The sequence below is a fragment of the Melospiza melodia genome, chromosome 1 (assembly GCF_035770615.1).
Source record: "Melospiza melodia melodia isolate bMelMel2 chromosome 1, bMelMel2.pri, whole genome shotgun sequence".
NCBI lineage: Eukaryota > Metazoa > Chordata > Aves > Passeriformes > Passerellidae > Melospiza > Melospiza melodia.
In genome coordinates this window covers 125,651,621-125,674,485 of record NC_086194.1, presented here as the reverse complement: position 1 = coordinate 125,674,485, position 22,865 = coordinate 125,651,621, and the positions used below count along the sequence as shown (strand labels likewise).

The 22,865-nt window shown below is 37.6% G+C and overlaps 1 protein-coding gene across 3 annotated transcripts in view; it reads right to left on the bottom strand.

Annotated features, from left to right (window-relative positions):
* Positions 1 to 22,865, bottom strand: part of YES1 (YES proto-oncogene 1, Src family tyrosine kinase) — a 50,643-nt gene that overhangs the window by 12,585 nt on the left and 15,193 nt on the right. For 2 of the 3 annotated variants that reach the window (XM_063167155.1, XM_063167172.1), the window contains exons 2-3: positions 4,374 to 4,646; positions 142 to 241 (exon numbers count right to left, since the gene is read on the bottom strand). In XM_063167155.1, the coding sequence (XP_063023225.1) occupies positions 142 to 241; positions 4,374 to 4,638 (365 nt within the window). In that variant the 5' untranslated portion in view covers positions 4,639 to 4,646. Of the gene's footprint in view, positions 1 to 141; positions 242 to 4,373; positions 4,647 to 19,685; positions 19,762 to 22,865 lie in introns of all 3 variants that reach the window. The other variant, XM_063167164.1, reaches the window with a different exon arrangement.

The window sequence follows — 22,865 nt, the reverse complement described above, 5'->3', positions numbered from 1 at the left end:
ACCCCATGCTTGTTGAATATTGAACGTATTTAAAAAAAAAAAAATTATCCTTTGTTGAAATAGGATACGTGGATTTGCAAAAGAACTAAGGATCTAATTATTTCAAACAACCCAGTGAGGTCTGTGAATGAGAACACTTACGTGTTATTTATTATCTGGAACCGTTCACCTTTCTTAAATGAAAGGTCATCTGTAGTTCTAGCTTCATAATCATATAAGGCCACAAATACAGTAACACCACCTTAGGAAAAAGAAAAAAAATCCTGTATAATATAGCAGTAATGTTGCAACACTTGATTTAAGGAATGTCCATGAAACAATAAATCAGTTTTGATTTGGAAGCAACTGAACACTCTGGGTTGCATCTCATTCTGGAAGACAGATCAATAACCTGCTAACTTCTTAGGAGAGAGCTATGCCTATAAACAGACATTCTGAAAATATGCTTCCACACCACAAAATGCCACTAGACACATCACTGGAACCACATTAATAATTACAGCACTTATATACAGAAACCTGCATGACGCATCATCAGTAAAAAAACCCAAACCCTTGGCTTCTTTATTAAGCTTTCTTCTTGTTGAGAAATGCAATTCTGGAAGAACCTACACCACCACAATAGTGAACCATCAGCCACGAATTTTCACAGAGTTGAAAATTCCTGCTGCACTTAGCTATAAATAATTGATGCATTCCCAACTTTTTGACATTACACATCAAGACCTACCCAAGGAACTGAACCAGAAATTAAAGTATTCTCTTGGGGACAAAGACATTCCTCTGCTTTAGCACTGAGGATTTTTTGATGCCACCAAGTCTCTTGACTTGTGAAGCAGACCCTTGCTGTGGATGATCCATCAGTGCATTACTCCAGAGAACAAGGACCAAGACAGGTCACATGAGGAACAGCTACACTCCACCAACCCTAAGGAATCTGCTTTCTCATCCCACTACTGGTATAGTGCAGCCTGTTGAACATGTCCCCTAAACAAGACAGATGTAAGAGAGGTGGATGGTAGGAAGGCTTCTACACTTAGCAACAGAAAACATTTTTCTATACTTCAAAGACTTAATCTATAAAACTGGGAAGACAGCGAAGAGGAAGAGGGAAAGGAGGAAAGGCTGTTTGAGATGTACAAGCTACTAGCAAAAATAAAGAACCATGAGAAAGTTAAAATACAAAACTGCAAATAGACAATTCAGAAAGACTTTTTAAGCCCTAGAAATGCTATTTCTTAGTCTAATTAACATTTAGGAAGCCTAATGATTGTCCAACCAGTAACATATTTTTAAACATATAATACTACATCTCTAATGTGCACATGCACATATCAGGATATACATGAAAGCCCACCAAGAGAAACATGTTGCCTCTAATTTAGGTCTTAAAATTAGCATGATCATGATCAGAAAGGAAGAATACATAATGCAATGGGAAGTGTCTATATGCAATATTCTTTTGCAATGTGTACTTTCTGACATAAGAGCGCCTAATCACCTAAAACAGTTTGATTTGGAGTCTTCCTGTGGTTACAGTCTCTCAGCAGGCCTCAGCTGGAAATGAATTTACAGTTCCGCTAGGAAAAACAGAACAAAATCCCCACAGGAGGTTAGAGTAATTGATGTTTTTTTTTTAAAGTGTGATTTATGAACTCAAAATGAATGAAAACATTCCTTAGAAGTTAGCAGCTCCTAATTTACGTTAAAAATCAAAACAATTATACCAATTTTTCTCTATATTACTACATTATTTTGATGACACAAACTGATAGGTGGAGCAAGAAAATAGGATACAAACAGTATTCACACAAACAGAAAGCAAGAGTTATGGAAATAAACCATCCCCAGAAAGTTCTTCACAAGATGAACACAATCAATACCCTCAAGTCACAATATCACAAAAGTTTTTAACTGCATATAAAGAAACTTGAAAAACTTCAGCTACTATAAAACTTCTTTTTATTCTCAGTCACAAATGTTATTTTTTCATAGCAAAGAATAAAAAAATAATTGAAGACAACATCATCAGCACAGACTGATTTAAACAAAGATACTGTCAAATGATATTTCAAATCTCTTGCAGCTGTTTTCTTTGTGAACCACTGTGAGGTGATCTAGTTTTGTTGCTCAAACTATCTGTAGCCACAAGACTTCCCTTAAAGATTTTCCTTTTATTAGGTCAGTATGCCATCCTCTTATCTATGACTGGTTTTGGAGAGAAGACTTTACCTTCTTGTTCAGCAAGGGGATTACAGAGCACTAGCACAGCTTCATGGAAGACAGGAACAGTAATCCATTTTTCTATTTTGATTTTCAGCAATATTCTATGAATTCAGAGTATCTGAAGACAGACAGCGTGTAATACAGGAGCAGTGTGACTAACTCAGATTTCTTCTTCTTTTCTGCTCTAGAGGAATAAAAGATGGCTCAACTTTTCAGCCTCACTACAGGCCATGATGACAACCATATCATCCTCTTGTCACTCATCACTGATCAACTGGATAAGTACTACTGACATTTACATCCTGTTTGACAAGCCCATCTATTCTCCTCTCTTGTGAAACAAAGGGTGACAGAATGTGATCCAGTGTTTTATTGGTCACAAATACAAAAAGCTTACAGCAGATGAAGGCTATCTCATTTGCTCACAAAACCACCCAATTTTGATTGATTTGAAAGGCAGTACTGAATGTACCAAATAACTGTTAGTGCAATTCTGTTTATGAATGTATGCATTTATGTATGTATGTTTTTGTGGATGGGCTGGTTTTACAGAACAAGGAGGAATAATTTCATATGCAGTATCATTTTGCCTAATTGCAAAACAATGGAAGCGTTCACACAAATCAGCCTGCCTGCTGATAACTGATTTCACACTGATGAGATATCAGACTCTCTTTTCATGAGAAAGCTCTCTTGTTGACTCTGGTTCAAGATATAACATGCTTAACAACCAGCAGGAACAGGAACAGTCAAGAGAACATCCCTTCTGGTATATGCAGCAAAGGATTTGTGGTACCCAGTGGGGGGCTACATCCCTGATGTCTGGTTATGCCCAAGAGTGCCTGCATGCACTGCTGGAAATTCCTACATGACCAAAGAACCAGACCTAGTAAGAAGAAATATTCCAAGATTCTTGGGGGAAATGAAATACAATAAACTTTCCTCAGCAGAGCTATTGAAAATAAATAAATGCTGCCCTTATTTAATTTCTGCATATGTTCAGCCAAAAGAGGGATTCACAGTTGACTCATAAATGATACAGGCTAGATGTTCATTTTAATTATTTGGTTTTTAATGTACTCTCAAGAAAAGGACCATGAGGTGATCATTACCTGACAATTCATACTTGGTTTCCTGAATTGCTTAATGCCAAGGTCAGAATGTGTTTTCATGGATCTCAGATTTCTTGTGTTTTTAAAAGACTTTAAACGCCATTAGAACAATGCAAACAGTTCAGCACTGTAATTGTGCCAGCATTAGAGGTTTGTGGGAAAACTAGAAATAGACTATTAAGGAATTATTTACTGTTTTCTGAAGTGTCTGTACAGAGCTTCTAGAATAAATCAGTCTGCCTTTTTAGTGTCTCTCAAAAAAAAAAAAAAGCACAGCTTCCTCTCAAAAATATCCAACAAAACGATGAAATTAGTTACATGGACAGAATCAGTATTTTTGTAATTTTTAAGATTTTAATATTAAGTGGCTTTATAACATCAAATATGCATATTGCTTTAAAATGCTGTATGTGCTGTACCTCAGCCAAAAAGGTGTCTGTGTACTACAAATTCTATCTTTACATTTTCCATTCTGGTTTTCATATGACCACCAAAAATGAGAATTCCACTCTTTCATTTCACACATATTGTTCCCACAGTAAAGTACATAGAATATAATGCAAATCCAGTTTAGCTTTATAAACTCATTCAATGTTGTAATAATGTAACTTAAAAGTAATCAGACTTAAAACCAGTTTAAAAAACCAATTTCCTGAATCTGAAGTGTTTTTTCATTTGTACATCTCTCCAAGTTTAAAGCCATTATCCTATACACATCCTTTCAACAGCTTACAACTTCCATTGTAAATTTATCAACTATTCCCATTATTGTCTTTAGTAACTCTTAAATTCCTCTGTTTTGTGATCTTAACTGTCTCCACAAAAATAAAAGCCATAACACCCAACCTTCATGCCCCAGTCACTAGTGAATACAGGCTGAATTTTTACATGAGCAGTAAAGATACTGAAAATCAGGAATCTCTAAAAGGCAATTTATTTTAAATTTGCAATTTATTTCTGTGTGGCAAGGTGTCACAGTATTTTTTTGTGCGTATAATACCAAATAATAATAGAATCATTTTATGTAACACTCACCTGTTAAAGTACTAGGATATGTACTTGGCACAGCTGAAAATGAAGATGATGCTCCTCCAAAAGGTGTCATTCCTGAAGGCCCTCCAAAAGGAGTCATGGAATGACTATTAAAATTAACTGCTGATCCCTTTATTGACGGTGACTGTGTTGCTTGGCTGGAATCTGATCCATAATGACTGACATGGGAAATAACAGGTTCTGGAGCATTTTCAGTTCTGTATTTCATGGCTGGGCCTTTACCTTCTTTGCTTTTAATGCACCCCATCGTTGCTTCTGTGAGGATGAAAGGGAAAAAAAGAAAAGGAGTTCACCTTCATGTGGTCTTAGGATAGCTAACACAGGATATTCCCAAAAAGTTATTCCAAATGTGAATTGATTACTTTTGAACCCCATGCAGAGTGTAAACTCTGATGAAAAAGTGTTCTGCAATAAAACCTAAACTATTACCAGGGAAGCCTTAATTATTTTCCCCTACAACTTCACATAATAACAGCACATTTGGATTATTCTTCATCCTGGTTACTTGACAGACTGTAAATGGCAACAAAGAAAAAAGGGGGAATCAGGCAACAGATGAGGAAAAGACACTGGAGTCTTCTACAGCAGGGTGGAGGGGGAAACAGATGTGACAAATCCAGACTCAATTATAGGAAGCAAATCCAAGCAATTCTACAAAGAAAATGCATGGGGCATTCCTGCTTTCTTTTTTAAGCATCTGCCAATGAAGTCTTGACCAACTGCTGACATCTTTATAGACATAGAGAAGTTTTCATCCATTGCCAGCCCCCCAAATACATCTCACAAACAAACCTCAGATATTCACAGCCAGAAGACAGGGTTAAGCTCTAGAGTAACTAAAATTGCAAAAAAAACCCAAAGTAATTACAATATCCTAAGGGACTTAGAACCAGAACTGTGCCTGGCCAGGTGACAACTGATGGCCCAGGAGTGCCAGCAGCTCCCACTACAGGCAGACAGTGCCTGAGCTCTTCACCGTGGGGGCACCTATTACCTGCTGCTGAAGGGAATCAGAGAGGAGACCTGTCACCAGCAATTAACACCGACTGAGCCTTAAGAAGTCACCACCTGCCATTTATCAGGTAGTGTGACAACTGGTAGCAGGCATTTTCTGGCTTACCCCAGTTAGGAAACAAATCAGGAAGAAAACAGCAGTGTCTATTAGATGCAGCACTAGTCTGGCATTAAAATCCCCGTGTTATTTGCAGGAGGGGGTTTAAAAATCTACTTTAACTACAAAAGTAAAACCTCTACAGACACAGGAAATCAACTGCTCGACATTCTCTAATGAATCAATTAAAAAAAATAAACAGCAGGAGACTGAAAGCATGAAAACCACATATTTTGAAAAGTACAAAAACAATTTCATGGACTCTAACTAACAATTAGGGAAACAAAATATACCTCCCAATGTGCCTAATTCTTTTTTCCTTCTCAATCCCTTCTTACCTTGTTAACTATTAGATACAGAAATATGGAACAAAGTAAATTTTACTAAACAAATACTGCTGTAATCCAGTCACACTGAGAGAAAATAACACCCTCCGTATAACTAACCGTTACAATAATAAAGATACTGTAATTTCCTCAAGAACCATGAATCAGAGTTCCTGGAAGGAACAAGGTCCACAGACAGTGAAACACCCTATATAATTTAATGCTCAAAAACATAATATTCACCCTGTCATTTCAGCCCCTAATATGCAATGTAATACAATTACTGATGCAGAAACAAGCAGCAACAAAGTCAAATAACTGCCCTTTTACAAATCACATTTAAGGTTTTCCACAGAATAATGAATCATCACAAAGCACACCTTTTCAATTATTTTTACTTCTTACACTATTATTGCCAACTTATTAATTATGAGCAAATGTTAACAGAGCAAGGCTCAAATATGTGAATAAGAATGCAATGTGCCTAAATACTTTACAAAAACCACATTACTATACACAGTACAAAAGCAGTTATAAATTCACAATAGAAGTCAAACACCCAGAATCACATCCTTTTAATTTCTCTACTGCTGCAAACAGACACCATAATCCCAAATATTTTCTTTTGGCCATGTGGCTGCCTATTGTGAATTCCTGTCTTCCTCTGAGGCCTACTTGACTATTTTTAAAAAAACTTGAATTCTGTTTTCTGCTAGCATTGAATAAAAATCCTATCACCTTTACAAAAATGTCTTTTCTAATAGCACTGATTCCTTGCCTTTGGCTGGAAGTTGAGCACACAATTCAAAAGTCCAGCACACTACTAATGTTAATCAAGTAGATTAAAAGGGAAGCACACGGACATCTGTTCAAATGTCCATCACAAATGTATTTCTGTCCTTGTGCCATTTGCCTAACTTGTAGCAGGCTGATAAGACCTCAAGATTAAAAAAAAAAAGTTAATAAAAAAATAGATAGTAAACAATTTACCAAGTCCAGTAAAACTGCTGGATCCTGCCCAAGGAATTGCTGATTTGATCAAATGGCTGGTAACTACTATCACCCGTGTGTCACAAAGAAAAGCCCTTACTGAAGACCTGAATTCATTTGAGAAAAACAGAATCAGCTTCTCCCTTGCTTCTCCCCTCCCCAGCCACTTCACTGTTAAGGTAATCTTCTTTCAGGGGTTAAAGAGATTAACAGTAGAGATTCAATCAGCACTTCAAAGAGAAAGACACTCAGAAATAAGCAGACAAAAATGTAAACACTTTTATAACTGTATACCCACAAAAGAAAATTGAGCAAACTCCCAAGCTTTCAAAAGCAAAAAAATATAGGTGCAAACTGCAGTAAAATTCTGCATATGCATTTGTGAAGACAAGTTAGAAGCATGAGGGAAGATGATATAAACCAAGAGCAAGTAGTAAAAAATCCCTGACTGCCCATCCTGTGGGGGAAAACCCCCAACGACTTAGTACTGTTCAGTCTTATAATAAATTGCTGGATAAAGAACAAAAAATCCCTAAGCAGCTGGTGTGCGATGCTGGATTTTATTATTCTGGTACTACATTTGTTTTCAAAAATGTATGTAAGTGAAATAACTTTACACCTATTTTTACCAACCTTTGCCTGGCCAGCAAAAACATATTAAGGAATACATTTTTGTCATAAAAAGCTAACAGCTCTCTATCCGATGCACTGAACTCTTTAAAACAGATTCAGATGGGAAATTCCTATTTTCACTGCAGAAGTCAATCTATTTAAAGCAATGCTGGCCCAAGGTATCTTATTCACAAGTCTCTGACTTCCCACTAATTAGATCATTGTTTCATGCCAGACTGGTGTCTGAGGCAATTTATTTGAGTAACTTCAGCACCTTGTTCTTTCTATTGATTCTGATCACTGTGCCCACACATTTTGGGTGGGAGAGGGTGGCAGTCAGCTTGCTGGAGGTCTATCAGGAAACCATGTTCAGAAAGGCATGGATTATAAGTCCAGCCGTCTTGTTCTGCCTTCTAGATGAAAACAAACCTATGTTAGAATGCTCTCAAGTAGAAACAGAAACTAAAATTATCACTGTTAAGGACAGTTGAAGCTTAACAGGATGCCTGGAGAAATCAACAGCAGAATGAGAGTACCCCAGGAACTTGGAATCAAATGAAATTTTAGTAGCATCTCACTGGATTTGTGCTTTTTGGAGAAGTATATAAAGAGCAACAGGATAATTGTCATTCAATACCCTACAAACACCTCACACAATGAAGAAGACCTTTAATAAACACTCTGACAAGATGAGAGCTCCAAGAAAGTCAATGCTGCCCTCTTACCTTCCCAACTCCTTTTTACAGCAGAGTGCCAGATGAGAGGAAAGCTTTGTTCAACAACAATTGAAAAGTGTGGCCAGTAAAGTCTTTGTGTTGGCATTTTTCTGCTTTCCTTTAAGGGTGAGCTACCAGACCAAGAAAAACAAGTTCTTCTTCTAAAGCCATTGTATCTTAGCATACTGACAAATTCCCTCAGGGTGTCTGCAGCCTTGTCCATCCAGCCCAGAGAGGTGGGTGTCATAAAGAACCTACTCTTGATCTAATGTGTCATTGCTCCTTCCAGTTGATAGTTACAGAAGTTACTCCTTGGTTCCTTGGGACACAGGACTGCCAGGAGTGCTTCAATGAAGGTCTCCTACTGGCATGAAGGAAGATTAGATAAAGTTTTCATTGAAAGAAGGGATTTCAACTCGGGTGGATAAACTGACTGTGTTCCAGCCACATGCCTTAGAGCAAAGCAGCCTGCAAATGCCGCTAAACCCTGCACTGCCTTTCCCCCACACTCAACCCATCAGCACAGAGTTTTTCAGGGCTGGGTGTTAGCATCCAAAACCATGAACCAAAGGGCTGCAAGAGGCTCATGTTTGTTTCACTTGCTGTAATGCATTTGATAAGAAGAGCCATCACTATTAAAAAAACTCCAAAAAACCAAAACAACCAAACCAAAACAAAAGACACCAAAAAAAAAAAACCAAACTGGTGTTTCCTTTTGGGGCCAACTGAATACCTCTCTGATTTTGCTCTTGTGTTACAATGCAGCATGTCCCAGTTGCCTTCTGGAGACTTCATCTTGAGTAAGGCCAGGAGTGACAGTCACATGTAGCAGTTTCAAGGCACCACAAAGGGAAAGATGCTCTAGGGACTTCCTCTCTTTTTAACCTCTCATATAAACCAGGTACTGTACCATAACTAAGAGGAATAGCAAAAGAAAACCACTAAGGGAAGGGCAGGTTGCAACATTTTGATTATATTACTTCTGATTACTGAAAGTGTCCATACGGCTAAAAAAGAGCATAGAAGTGATTTTTCACTACAAAGAGTAAGTTAGAACAAGCAAATCAAGTCTCTTTCCAGAAGGATAAGGCAAGACTGCAAATATTTTCCCACCTAAAATATACAGAAAAATCATCTAACTAAAAAGTAACTCCCCATGCTACCTAATACAGAAAAATAATTTGAGATTCACAAATGGCTAATAAAAACATGAAAAAAACATTGAAGATTTCCACTGCTACTGTAGCTTCACTTCTCAGTGTTAGCATAAAAAAGAAATTGTTTCTGTCAAAAAAAGACATGCCTTCACTTCTGTGAAACAAATGCCTTACAAAAAGGTCTTCCAAAAAGGTCTTAACTTTCAACTAAAGTAATGATTAAAAGTTATTAAAATTTCATGCAGTGATAAAGACAGGATATTCTGTGGGAAGTTTGCTAATGGATCCATTAGCTGGCAGCTGTCTATTTGCTCAAACAAGTGTAGAGCTGATTCCACATGTCAACAGAGACACAGAACCTATACTGGCTTTTTGTACACTGGACAAACAGCATAGAGCATCTGCCAAACAGCTGGCTTCAGCTGGTGGTATTGAAAAATCATTTATTAGATGTGACACAGACTGAAAAAACTGAAAACCACTAGTAAAGAGGCTAAGATGTCTTTAGCCCCTACAATAATATCCAGCTAATTCAGTCCATTTTTAACAGGTCACTGTTTTGGTATGAAAACAAGAGTGGGCTCTCTTGCCTACAAAACAACCTGCTTTGTTTATAAAGGACAGTGTACTAAAGAATTACCCTGTGTTCTTTGCAGAGTCTATACACTTTTTAAAAATCACACTGTTTTTATCATGGGATATAATTTATCTTTTATGAGCTGTCATAAATTGCAGGGTTTGCTTATTTTACCATGAACAATCCATGACATTTCAAAGAATGATGTTCTACTGTATTCAGTTCTATAATTAGCAGCAACATTAGTGTAATGAGGCCTTAGAGAGTCTGCATCATTATGCATTTAAAGTGCAACTGACGTGACCTTGCAATTAACGATCGAATAAGGAACAAAAAGTGAAGATAAAGGAAGAAACATTAAAAAAAAAACCCCACTGAAGCAAGCATTCATGTTACTTGAATTTCAATGTTTACCATACATCTTTGTGGAGTTCTACACCAAAAAACAACTACAAATCAGTACTATTAGATCTCATCTTGCCCATACACTAAAACAGATATTTAAAACCATCCTCTTTATTACTAAGGCAATCTGAAGTTTTGAATCCTAATGGTTGTACAGACCTAGTGCTTCTTTGATCGTGACTACAGAAATATATTAAACAAAAAAATCTGGGGCTGCTGTGATAATGATTTTGATTTCACAGCAACAGAAGAGACTCCAGATTGTTTTCTAATAAAGCTACAGCTAGCAAACCCATTGTAGCAAACAGGATTCTGTATAGAGAAAAAACTGAGTACAAAAATACTTTTTAGGTGAACATTTTGCATTTCAGATTCAAAAGATATCGGAAATATTACATATTGCTATTCTGATTTGTGTTTTTTACAGGACTCAGAATTTTGAATTTGCTTTAAATTAATGATTGATACTGATCCTTCTAATGGAGGAACCAGTTAACTGGCTTACAAGATCACAAAGGAATACTGAAGTAACTAGAGATTTCAAAATGCTACCTGAAAAACAAGTAAAAGCAGAAATTGCTAAAAGAAGAAGGACCTTCAATCCTTCACATCTTTCCCTGATTTCCTGACTTTTTTTTTCCAATGGAAGAAGTTCAATGGAAGTTTGTTTCCTCTGAGGTTTGAATGGCTTAGAGATGGGAGATTTACCCAGATGTATCAGACTTTGAACATTGTACCTCTGCAGGAGTCTAAGGATTTGCAGTCCTCCAATTTGGATTGTCCCACACAAAGGCTTCTCTATTGAAGAAACACTTATTGTCCTTGTTGGATCTAACAGGTAGGAGATGGAACTGCTCCAGCAGGCAATACAATCCTCACAACAGCGCACAACAGGCCCTAGCAATCCATCTGCAAGGTCCCATAGGATGCTAGGTTGCAAAGTTGAAGGAAAAATTGACTATGGCAAAGAAAAGTACTAAAAACAAAAGTGGAATTAAGGGTTATCAGTAAGGCAAAGTAAGGAGAGATGTGAACACTCTCTTATTTTTTATCTGTTACATTCTTCCTTTTATTTGGGTCAAACACATGCAGGATCTCCTCCCACTTCCATGTACCTGGACAGCTGAATCTGTAGATACAGATTTGTGTACCTCTAAAGTGCCTTTCAATTTAGAGACAGGCAAAGGCTTCAAGAGCATACTGGAGACAATGACCATGTCATGGATGATACCCAGCTGGCTCTGCAAAACACACTTTTCATAAATTCGTGCTTATTTATAGTCAGAGTTTCACCTACACTATTTAGGCTAGTAGGTTTTCTTTGACTAGATGTTATATATAAGAAAAGGTGGTGCTTCCAATCAGACTAGGAAGTGGGCAAGAATGACAGACTAGAGGTAGAGGAAAGCAAGCCTACTGTGATTTTTAACACACTTCTAGTCGAAGAAGACCTAGCTTGTTTATTCTGCCTCCAATAGTGGCCTTTGCCTCTAATCAGGAGTTCTACCCTTTACTGTGGGTCTGGACTCTGACATAAAATAAGGCTTTTCTTTTTTTAGAGAGAGTCATCAGCAGGGGATGCCTTGGAACACGAGACATGCAGGATGAGGGCAGACTGCTCTGACCTCCACCAACCTGTAGCTCAGAAATTCCACTCAAAGACTAAGGACTCAGCTACCTGAAGAAAACTCCAACAGCTATGTCCCAACTTATGAATTTAAACTAACGTAATTATGTTGATACACCATCTGCACAGGATTTGCATTCTAGTATGTCTTCACTTGAATTGTTTTATGATTACTGGTTAAAGTCAGAATAATCTTATCCAAGAAAACAGAAGTAGTTATTACTATACTGATGCTGACTTAAACATCAGAAACATTCTGATCTAGACAAGGCTCAGGAAAACCCACAGGGGGTGAGTGTCACTGCCAGGGCCAGGACAAAGATCTTGCAAGAGCAACTGTGGCAGCCTGACTTTTAGTCTGATACATCAGCGCAAGGCTGCCTCATCCAAAATGCTCAACACTAGAAGAAGCACATTCCCACCATCAACCTCCTTGTCTTCCAGCTGCCCAAAGAAGCAATCTCCACTTCAGCTGAAAGCTGCCTACCTTGTGTGCAAGACAATGGAAAGCAAAAAGAAAGAAGTTACTGGATGGGAAAAAGCCCCAAGCAAACAGAAAAGTACCTAAAACCCCAAACCCAGCTGCAGCAGGCACAGAGCCTAGCTGGGGTACCTGACTCACATCAAAAGGGAGCCGTTTCTAACTTCCAAAGCAGAGCAGAGAAAATATGGCAAAGTTAAATAGTTAATTTTTAAAACCCCTACCAACTGCCAAATAGAGCTTCTACATAAAGAAAGTTTGTTTTTGAGATGTATACTGAATTTTGAGTGAAGTCAACATATTTTTCACTTTCAAAAAGGGTGAAAAGGCAGACGATGCAAAATACCTAACACTGGTGGATTAATTTTCTTTATTCCAACAATCAAGATCACAAGGGAGAGACTAACTAAAGTGTCAGAATTGCAAAAGCAGTTTTATGTGATGAAATACATAATACATATACATGAGACCATTTCTAAAATTTAGAGTTACAACGTCTAGCCATACAACTTCAAGCCCTTACCACACAAAGACATTTTCTCTGACAACAGATGATACTAGAGACAAAACAACCAATATATTGTCTAGACAATATTACTGCTGCAGTATTGTCTTGAACATTTAAGTAGATAGTCAATAAATAAATGCAGAAAAGAACAATTCTGCTGGGTTTTTTTTTTTATAGTGCAATGGCTATTTTTATTGACATGCAAATAATTACAAGTATCTTAAAAGCTAAAAGTTGGGTATGTTTAAAAAGCCTGGTCAAAAGATTGTTTCAGATTTTAAGGCACATCATACCTTGTCAAAGTTATCCAGGATATTTTAGACAGGACGCTGGAATCAATTTGTAAATAGAAATATTTTGTTTTCATTGAATTTTATTTGGAAAACAACAAACCTATGCTTGGTATCATAGACCATTTTCAATCAGTTTTCAGACATTCCATTTAAAGAAAGTATCCAAAAGTTATTTAAAAAGCAACGTTTAAATTCTGTTTATCAAATTAAACTAACATTGGCTTTCTGAGTCTCACAGCATGAAGCATGCAAAACATGTTCCCAAGGGACATCTGCCTTACAGAAAAACCAGCATAAAACTTACATGGTAGAAGAACAAATTGCACTTTTGTTCTCAAAAGATAATTTAAGAAGCAATTTCTTTCAAAGTTCAACTATGAACTACATATGAAAAAGGGATGACAACATTTGCAAGCTCCCAGAATCTCAGAGCCACTGAAATTCTTATGAATAATTTTCATCTTGTCAGATGGGCATACTTTAAGATGACAGAGGAATTCAATATCAGCAAGAATCCTCTTGCAACTTCATTAGTCAACTTAGAAATATAAAGGAAAAGAACAGTTGCAGCAACTTAAAGTGATAAATCAATGAAAGACCCTATGATGTCATATCCATTCAAATTATAGCACATGGTCACTGATAAGAAACCTGATGGAACTTAGGACATTATTTATTTGCTGTGTGTTTGATACACTGTACTTTATACTTGCACATTCCTGCTTTGCAGACATGAATTTCCCATCTGCTCTTTGCCAAACATCACCCTAAGCTGAATGCAGATTCTCCTTTATTCTCAATGCTGTTTTATCCTAATATGCTTGATATGATTACCATGTTAAGAAAAATCAGTAAATAAAGTGTTTAAGTCCAATTATTAAGTCAAATTACTGACAAAATGTTGCAGCTCATTTATTCAAGGGCCATATACCCAGACCTCCTTCAATTAGCTCTCTTCTGAACAACAGCAAAGATTCCAAGAAGGCAGCTGGAAAATATCAACCTTTGAACTAAAACAAAAAGTTAAAGTATGTATAAACAATTACAAACACATATGTACATTGTTCTTCATTAATCAATAGCTTTAATCAATAGTGTTTTTCCTTTGTACATTAAAAAAGTGAAAAGTACAATTAAATTGTAAAGATATTCAAAAATAAACAAACAAAAAAGATGACATCTGCTAAATAACACCCTTATGAAAAGAGCTGGGTGATTTTTAAACAAGAATTATTACCCTAATAGCTATCATTAGTGCTGTTCTATTGTTTCTCTACTGACAGCTATAATAGCGTTCATAGGCAAGAAGACCAGGAGAAATTATCTTAATTAGCTAGTCAGGCATCTTGCACAATAGAGGCCACAGGGCTGCCCTACATTAATTTTTCCTTTTATGGTCCTGAATGTACACACATGCCCAAACTCATTTGAAATGACTGTTATGGAAAGCTCACCCACAGTCTGGGCAAGTCCTTCATTTTGAGCACAGTAACCACTAAAAGTACATGCCTCACATCCCACCTGAATTTAATGGCAACATCCAGAAAACACCTTTGCCTTGGAGCCCTACCTTGTCCCTGTTTCCAGTGTAATAAAGATCACAGTTTGCTTAAACCTTCTCTTTGACAAGACTCATGCAGTCCCACTAGGCTCCAGTCTATCAAGTGGCTCTTCAGTCACTCGATCACCTCATCAAATCCCCTCCAAGATCCCTCAGTTTTTTCAGAAACTCCCATTAACAGTGATCATTAGGAACAGACATGGCATTCAAGGTAGTGGATATTCCTTAATCCTTCTTACATATAATCACAGAATGTTTTGGATTGGGAAGGATCTTCTAAGATCATCTAGTTCCAGCCCACGAGCCTGAGCAGGGATATCTTTCACATTGAGCAGGACCCCATGCAACCTGGCTGGGGATGGGGCATCTACAACAACTCTGAGTGATTTGCTACAGTGTCTCATCACCCTCATCCTGAAATATTTCTCACTTGCATGGGATACCAAGTTATGGTCTTTCAGTTTAAAACTGCTAACCCTTGATCTGTCACTACAGGCCCTGGTAAAAGTCCCTCTCTGTGCTTTTTATATACTCAAAGTCCACAATAACTCTTCCTGGAGCCACTTTCTCTCCAGACTGAACAATCCAAACCCTGTCAGCCTGTCCTCATGCCCCAGCCCTCTGCTCATCTTTGTGGTTTCCTCTGGACTGGCTCTAACACTTCTACATTGTCCTTATGGTCAGGGCCCCAGAGCAGGACACAGCACCCCAAGAGGGGTCTCACCAGAGCAGAGGGGCAGAATCACCTCCCTTGACCTACTAGCCACACTTTTGACGCTGCCCAGGACACGGTCACCTCATGCCCAATTTTTCATCCACCAACATAGATCTTTTTCTTTGCAAGGCTGCTTTCAATTATTTCCTCCTCCAGTCTGTATTGCTACTGGGGATTTTCCTGATCCAGGAGCAGGACTTTGCACTTCGTGGAAAATCATGATCCTCCCTGGGCCCATTTGAGATCTTTAGTATTTATTTTGACAGCAGCATTATGATTCTTAGGTCTTTTTCAGCAGTGCTCTTGAACAGAATTTTCCATACTCTGAAAGCATGGTGCACATCCTTCTTGCTGAAAGTAAATAATAATTTTTCTGTATTAAACAGACACGACTCTCAGTTAATCCAGGTAACTCTAATCCTGAAGCTGCAGGACAAATTTGAAAAAAAAAAAAAAAATCAAAATTCTATCACTCATCTGAAAGCAGAGACAAAAGGACACAGTAAGAGTCTCACCACTACTCTATACAGAGTTTCTTATGCTTATCTCCAAGACTGCATTGCCTTGTTCATCATCTGCCCTGCAAGCACCTGGCACCGTGTTTTGCATTGTGCATGGAGCTCAGCTATGCAGCACTTCTACCTTCCAAGTTCATCTGCTTCTGCAGGATGAAGACATAGCTGCTGCACCTACCACAAGCACACCACCACAGGAAAGCACTCACATTCTTCCTGTCTTTGTAAGCAAGACTGGCTTATTTGTAGGTTACAGCCACTTGTCCTAAACAAGGGCTGGTTCCTGCAAGTAGGTGTATCCTGTGTCTCCAGCAGAAAAGTTTTGCTCCAATGCAGTCACTTCAACTAGTGATTTCATTAACTTGCTTGAAAAAAAAAAATCAATCTTTGCTTTCTAAAACTAGGATACTACCTTCCCTTACATTCATGTTGTTTCATTTGCTTTAGGGATCAAAATATTCAACCCTTTCCAGCTCCAGTCTAGCAATCAGAGAGACTTGTACCAAGCCTGCAATGACGGCATGTAACATGGAACAACATAGTGTTTGCTTCCTGTTTGCTTTTGTTTCAACTCATCTTCTGCTGATTGTCACTCTACCACTTAAAACCACTGAAAGGGCTTTAAACACAGTTCATAAAAGTGTTTCTGCAGAAGATGTCAAAGACTAGCTTTTCCTGAGGATGTTCTATTTGATGGAGTGAAACAGGGGGAAACCATCTTAGTATTTCCTGTGATGCAGAGCTTTATCAACATACAGCTCAAAAACAATGTTGAAGTTTTGTAATGATATTTTAGAGATGACATCAGTTTTGTTTCCCTTTTTAAAAAATTTTCCATATTAGTCAATGGGCCTTCCCTCTGACATAGTTCCCTCTAATATATGTTCCAAGCATGGACTGGCCAACAACACCTAACACACATCACCAGTCACTACTCCCTGAACACGAGCAAAGTGAACAAAACAGATAACTTTGGTAAGTTTTAGCCATGGTACAGGATATCAAATAAAACAGTAATACAGAAGGGTGAGTAAAGGAGGGAAGAGATGCTGGAAGAATTAGAGGGCTGAAAGTTATCTTTAAAAGAGAAACAAGCTACTAATAATCAAAGAGCAATAGGAAATAGTTTTGACTTATTTCATGTAAGTAAATACTGTTAACTTCCAAAAGGGTACATCACAGCACAAAGATACCCTTCAGTTTTTATTGACCAGTTCAGGCAATGTTTTTCTAAATAGGTAAATAAAGCCTTGGCCATTTTGTATTTTCAATCACTCTGGTACCTTGTTTTCAGAAGTAAACAAAGTATGTTAAAGAATTCTCTTTAGGCTAATTAACTGCTGTTTAGTAACAAATTTTCTTGTTCATAACCAGTAAGCAGGGCTTTTAGCAATATTCTTTTGACTCTAGAAGTACTGCCAGAAGGAAGGACAATTTCCATTTCAATTAAATGTTAAATTGAAGGGTGGAAGGAAGTTGTTAGGGATTTAGCAGAAGCATGCACGCCAAACAACTTACTCCTCAGTAACCTGCATGAGTTTTTAAAATTTTGGTCACAGGTCAGAATGATCTCAGTCATGAGTAACAAGGAAACAACAAATTTACACTATTCAAAAAGAACTAATGTTGCCTGATAGAGATATTTCAATGACAGAACTGCTGATCTTCAAAAATAAGCAGCATGATTAAAACAGCTTAAATGAAAACCACTTTGCTGCAGATTCGAATGTCTGACTGAAAATTTCAATAAACCCAAGAATTTATTGAAAACAAAATAAAAATATAAGCATTTAAAATAACTTATACAATAATTTTATCATGTCACCATAAAACAAGAAAAAGGAAGAAGTCTTCCCATTGTTCTATGTTTCTTCTGGAATGTGGGGGAGACATATTTTATGTAGCTTTCTTACTTATTCCAGTGTTTTAATTCTTATTATACTGATGGTTTACAGATGTGTAAAAACTTGCATTTGTCACTTCTCCTAAGTTGAAGAAAAAAGATGTATCTGAGAGAAAGTTATCTGTCATCCCTATCCAGCAGAAATGGGATTTCCTTGCTAAGCTCCTAAACTTCCAAAATTCCTTAAATCCTTACCAGCTTTATAAACTTAATACTTCTAAACGTCATCTTTCTAGCAGGAAGCAATGCAATACTATCATTCCACAGGTTAGCCTTAAGAATTAATTTTGCATATTTTTGAACACTGTCTTTTGGACTAAACACAAAATGGATCTGCTGAAAAATGGGTCCAGCTGTTTGGCACAATCTGTGGAGTGTTGGCCAGAATCCACTGGCCAGCAGTCCACAGATTCTATTCACAAAGAGTAGTACTAAGAGGGATAACTCTGAGCCTGAACAGAATTAGAGGTAAATGCCTGGACCTGCAGCCACCAAAGGAGTGACACAGTTCATTGGTGACTGGTCTAAGGTAAGATAGACACAATACAACACTAAACCCCAACTACACAGTAAGAAGAAAGGAGAAATACACGGAAGGAAGTAACTCCTTTGCAGCTGTCTACAGGGGAGCAGTAGGTAGCACTTCATATTTCTACCAAGTACAGGTAGAAGCACTCAACAGGAAGAAGGGATATTGTCCCCAAGCAAAGTCCTATTCAACATCCAATGGAGAGCTCAGCAATTGCTCCTTATCACACAAACAGGTTTGCATTATCTGCTCATACAACACCCAGCATTAAACTGCCAGGCTAGGAAAAGGAAGAATTACCCAGCCACTCCCAACTGGGAGAGACTAATGGGCTTTTTTATGTCCCAGCTTAGAGGGGATATTGTTTTCTAAAAGTGTCTAGCAATCTCTATTTGATAAATTCTCTGCTAGTGCTAAGGGCTGGTGATTTGTTTTACCTGCCCTCATATCTTTCCATAGCTTGACATAGCTACTACTGACTTTTGCTATTTTTGTTCAGAGAGTTGAGAACTGCTTTACATACTTGTCAGTACAAGTAAGGAGCCCAAACAATATCTGTACAACATCCATTCTCCCAGTTAGGAACATCAATAACCTTTTGGGTCCAAGTTCCCAGCCTCTGATTTCCTCTAAGCTCTGAGTGAGGAACTCTCACCACCATGGTTGTACCTGGTGGAGTAAGATGCTCAAAGGATAAATTTTTCTATTATATACATAACCTCAAATGCTCTTGTGATTTTTTAACCCCAATCTACTTTTCTAGAACCTTCAGGCTGATGTAGGAACTAAAAAATTTCAAAGAAAAAAAAAACTCATTTCAATGCAAAAAAAATCCCCAAACCCAACAGACCTGACAGAACTCTACCATCCTTGATATATAACTGGACATAAGAATAGTAAATGGTATAGGAAAATAAAAGTGGTACAATAGCAATGGGATTGTAATAATTCTTTATATTTGATTCAAGTATTAGGATAGGATCTGAAGGCAGGACTTGATCAGTGTGATCAGACGAGGAAAAAGTTGCCACAAATCATGACACAAAAAGCAGTGTTTCCAAAAGGGAAAAAAAAAAGGACTAGGAGATTGCCCATGACAGGAAAGGGATCAAGATGTGTAAACAGGAAAAATGAATGGGGGGAGGGGGGTGATAGAATTCTGTGTGTGTAAGCATGGCACAGCATGAAAAGTATTTTAAAAGAATACCAGTCATACCAAGTGTCTGTTCCAGACAAACAGAAACAAAAAAGGTATTTGCACTGCCTACCTTTTCTTCCTGATAATTTGAAGGCTGGATCACCTCATACAAACTTAGACTACAACCACTGTAGAGACACAGGGTCCTGTAGAGGAACAATGATTTTAAGGACACTGGATTTTTTTTTCTTAAATTCCTAACATTTAGCAGAAAGTTACAAGCAGAAAGACATCTTTCTGACAACAGGGACTAGCATGATGAGAAGAGCAGGGCACATAACCCTGTTGTCATCTCCTTACACCAGCAATCATATCAGTTGTCAGGAAGAGTCAGACAGCCTGGGAGAGTTAGATACTTAGAAATTAAGGAATGTGAATATATCTGACTTGTAACTTTCAAATCTGCTGTAAAGGCAGAGCATCTCCAAACAACACAAAATATGAAAGAGGCTTCAGAGTGCTGATTTTAAACCTTTGAAACACAATTCATGTAAGAAAAAAAGACTTCTACTCAATTGTTGTGTCAGTCAAGCTAGTGCCCTTTAAAAATAATTCCCTAGTTTAAACTAATGACATTTATATTCAGTAATGGACTTCAGGTGGAATTCATCTTCCAAATTTAGACATCCATCTGGGGGTGAGATGAATCATGCAGTGAAAGTGCTTATTTCTCTCCACTGACTATAACGGGAGCCTACAGAACCAGCTCATGTACAGGCAGCCAAAGCTGGTGTTAACCAACCTGTCTCCTGACAGCTAATGCACAAGTTTAGGTGGCATGGCATGCCTAATGGTCATCTCCTTCCACAGTCTCAAAAAATTAGGCTAGAAAAGTTGTCCTTCAACAGGGTGAGAAGCAGCACTGCCACAAATAAACTAATTCCAGTAGCTAAAGTCATGTGTAAATATTAGCACCCATTATTTTCCCCCTGCATCGCAGACAGGAGTTTGTTCATGGAAAAATAATCACACCTTTCAAATAAAATCACACATGCTTCTGACATCTTTGTACAAATCTTAATATTTGCTGAATATAAAATAATTATTTTAAAATAAGGAAACTATACAAGGAAAGCTATCAGGAAATCCATATATTCAGATAATGATGTGTAACTGGATGAAAATATTTCACAAAGTCTACTAATTCCTTAACCTCAGCCTAAAATTCAAAAATGTTTCTACAGAAAGCAGAAACTAAATAAGCAGCTACATAGTAAAGTATACTATTAAATCAAAATAATCCATTATGATTGAACCAAACAGTTATAACCAGTTATTTGCAGAGCTGCCACCTTCACAAAAAGAACAGGGCAGCTGCACTAAATAGCAGTCTCTTGTTTCAAATAGTGTGAAGATTCTCAGATGGAATATTGCCATCCAACACAGTATTACTTCTTTATTTACAAGTAGCAAGATTTCTTGATTATTTCAATAGTCATGAGAGACACAGAGAAGTATATTTTTACCAATAAGCATGTCTGGAGGAGGAAGTGCAATACAAAATCACTGCAACAGAGTCAGAAGGGAGAGCAGAAATAATCTGCCTACAGTCAGCCCAGGCCATGCATTTGTTCGACCTATACACACACAAAACCACCTCTTCATTAGAACACCCATTATATGACCAGAATGTTCTATGCACCAGTAAGAGGATAAAGTCTTATGAAATTAAGCCATTGACTGACACGTACCTGCAGTCCTATCCCTGGTCTGAACACGATCAGATTTTATATTTTGGAGATTTTATATTTTGGTTGCACGCACAAGGTCTCATAAAGAAAAGAATATGTAACCAGTGGCCTTAAAACCCTCCTTTAATATCTCAGCACCCCACCGTGGGCTAAAGTTTGAGAACTACTGTTAGAAAGGATTCTGGAAAACTAATAACAGAAATAAAAATAAAAAAGGGGCAGGCTTTGAAACAAAGTGATGGCTATACTAAGTAAGATCCAGAGGTCCATGTCCATTCAAATAGCCTCTCACTAATGGAAGCCAACAGTGGAGCATGCAAGAATACAGTAATTGCACAGCAGTGTTTCCCAAGAATATTCTTTGATCCCCCAATGGTTTGTAGCAGCAGGATTTCCTAAACAAGAATAGGTAGGTAATTGATGATTCTTCCACGAAACAGCAGCTTCCCTCTACAGTGATGTAATGTTTAGACTCCTTAAATTCCTGAGGCAAGAAATTCTATAGCCTAATTACACGTTCTGTTGGGAACACCTCCTTTTGTCTGTTTTCAATTCCTAGCTGCTATTTTCATTAGATTCCTCTTAGCGTGTGTGTGCTAAAAAAAGACATTGAATAAACACACCCTATTTTTGTCTCATTAGTTGCTGAACATTTAACAGGATGCTGTCACACCAGTTTTGGTCACCTTTTCCACCTTAAAAAATTCATGCTGCTCCTCTTACAGAAACTGTCCCATATTTCAGAATTTCTCTTCCTTGAAACTTCAACTATGTTCTTTTTACAGCAATGACACGGATAGGTGTAAGCAGGGGAAAACTGCGTAAGATGATTAAATTTCTTAGAAGTTATAATCATTATTCTCCTTTTCCTTCCTAACCATTTCTAGTGGCAATAGTCAGCTTTGAAGTCATCTTTTTAGACGAGAAGACAAGCTTGTTCTTCCCCACCTCCAAATAGAACACACGAAGTAATTTATGAGAAATTTCATCTCCCATTTTAATGTCTGGTTGCTGAGCAATGTCAGGTCCCTGTGTAATGCTAGGGTCTGCCTTTGCATCTGCTACCCATCAGTGAAGTCTGTGAGCTCAGTTTTCTTCTATACACCTTATTAACTTGAACATGCTCCATTAACATAACCATGGAGAATTATTACCCGAGGCCCCTCTCTACTCTATTTACTCCAACCCTTCTCTTATATTTTAGTCATTAATTTAACTGCATAAAATCCTTTCCCCCTATCCTGTGCCCGCTTGTTTCTTCAAAAATTCTTTGGTGGTGGCCCTTGTCAAATGCTTGTTGAACATCCAAGGGAACCACTTCTGTCAGATCCTGCTTATCAAAAAACCTCCAGCGAGTTTGCAAAACATGACATCCCTTCACAGCAGGCTTCTAATTCTTCCTCAATATATCATGTTTATCCATGTTAGTTTCATTATTATTATTTTCACTGATATACTTGGAGCAGATGTCAGGCTTAGTAATCTGTACTTGCCCAGATCCATCCTGAAGCCTTTTTTAAAAATAGTGTCACATACAGATGAGGACACTATAGATCACA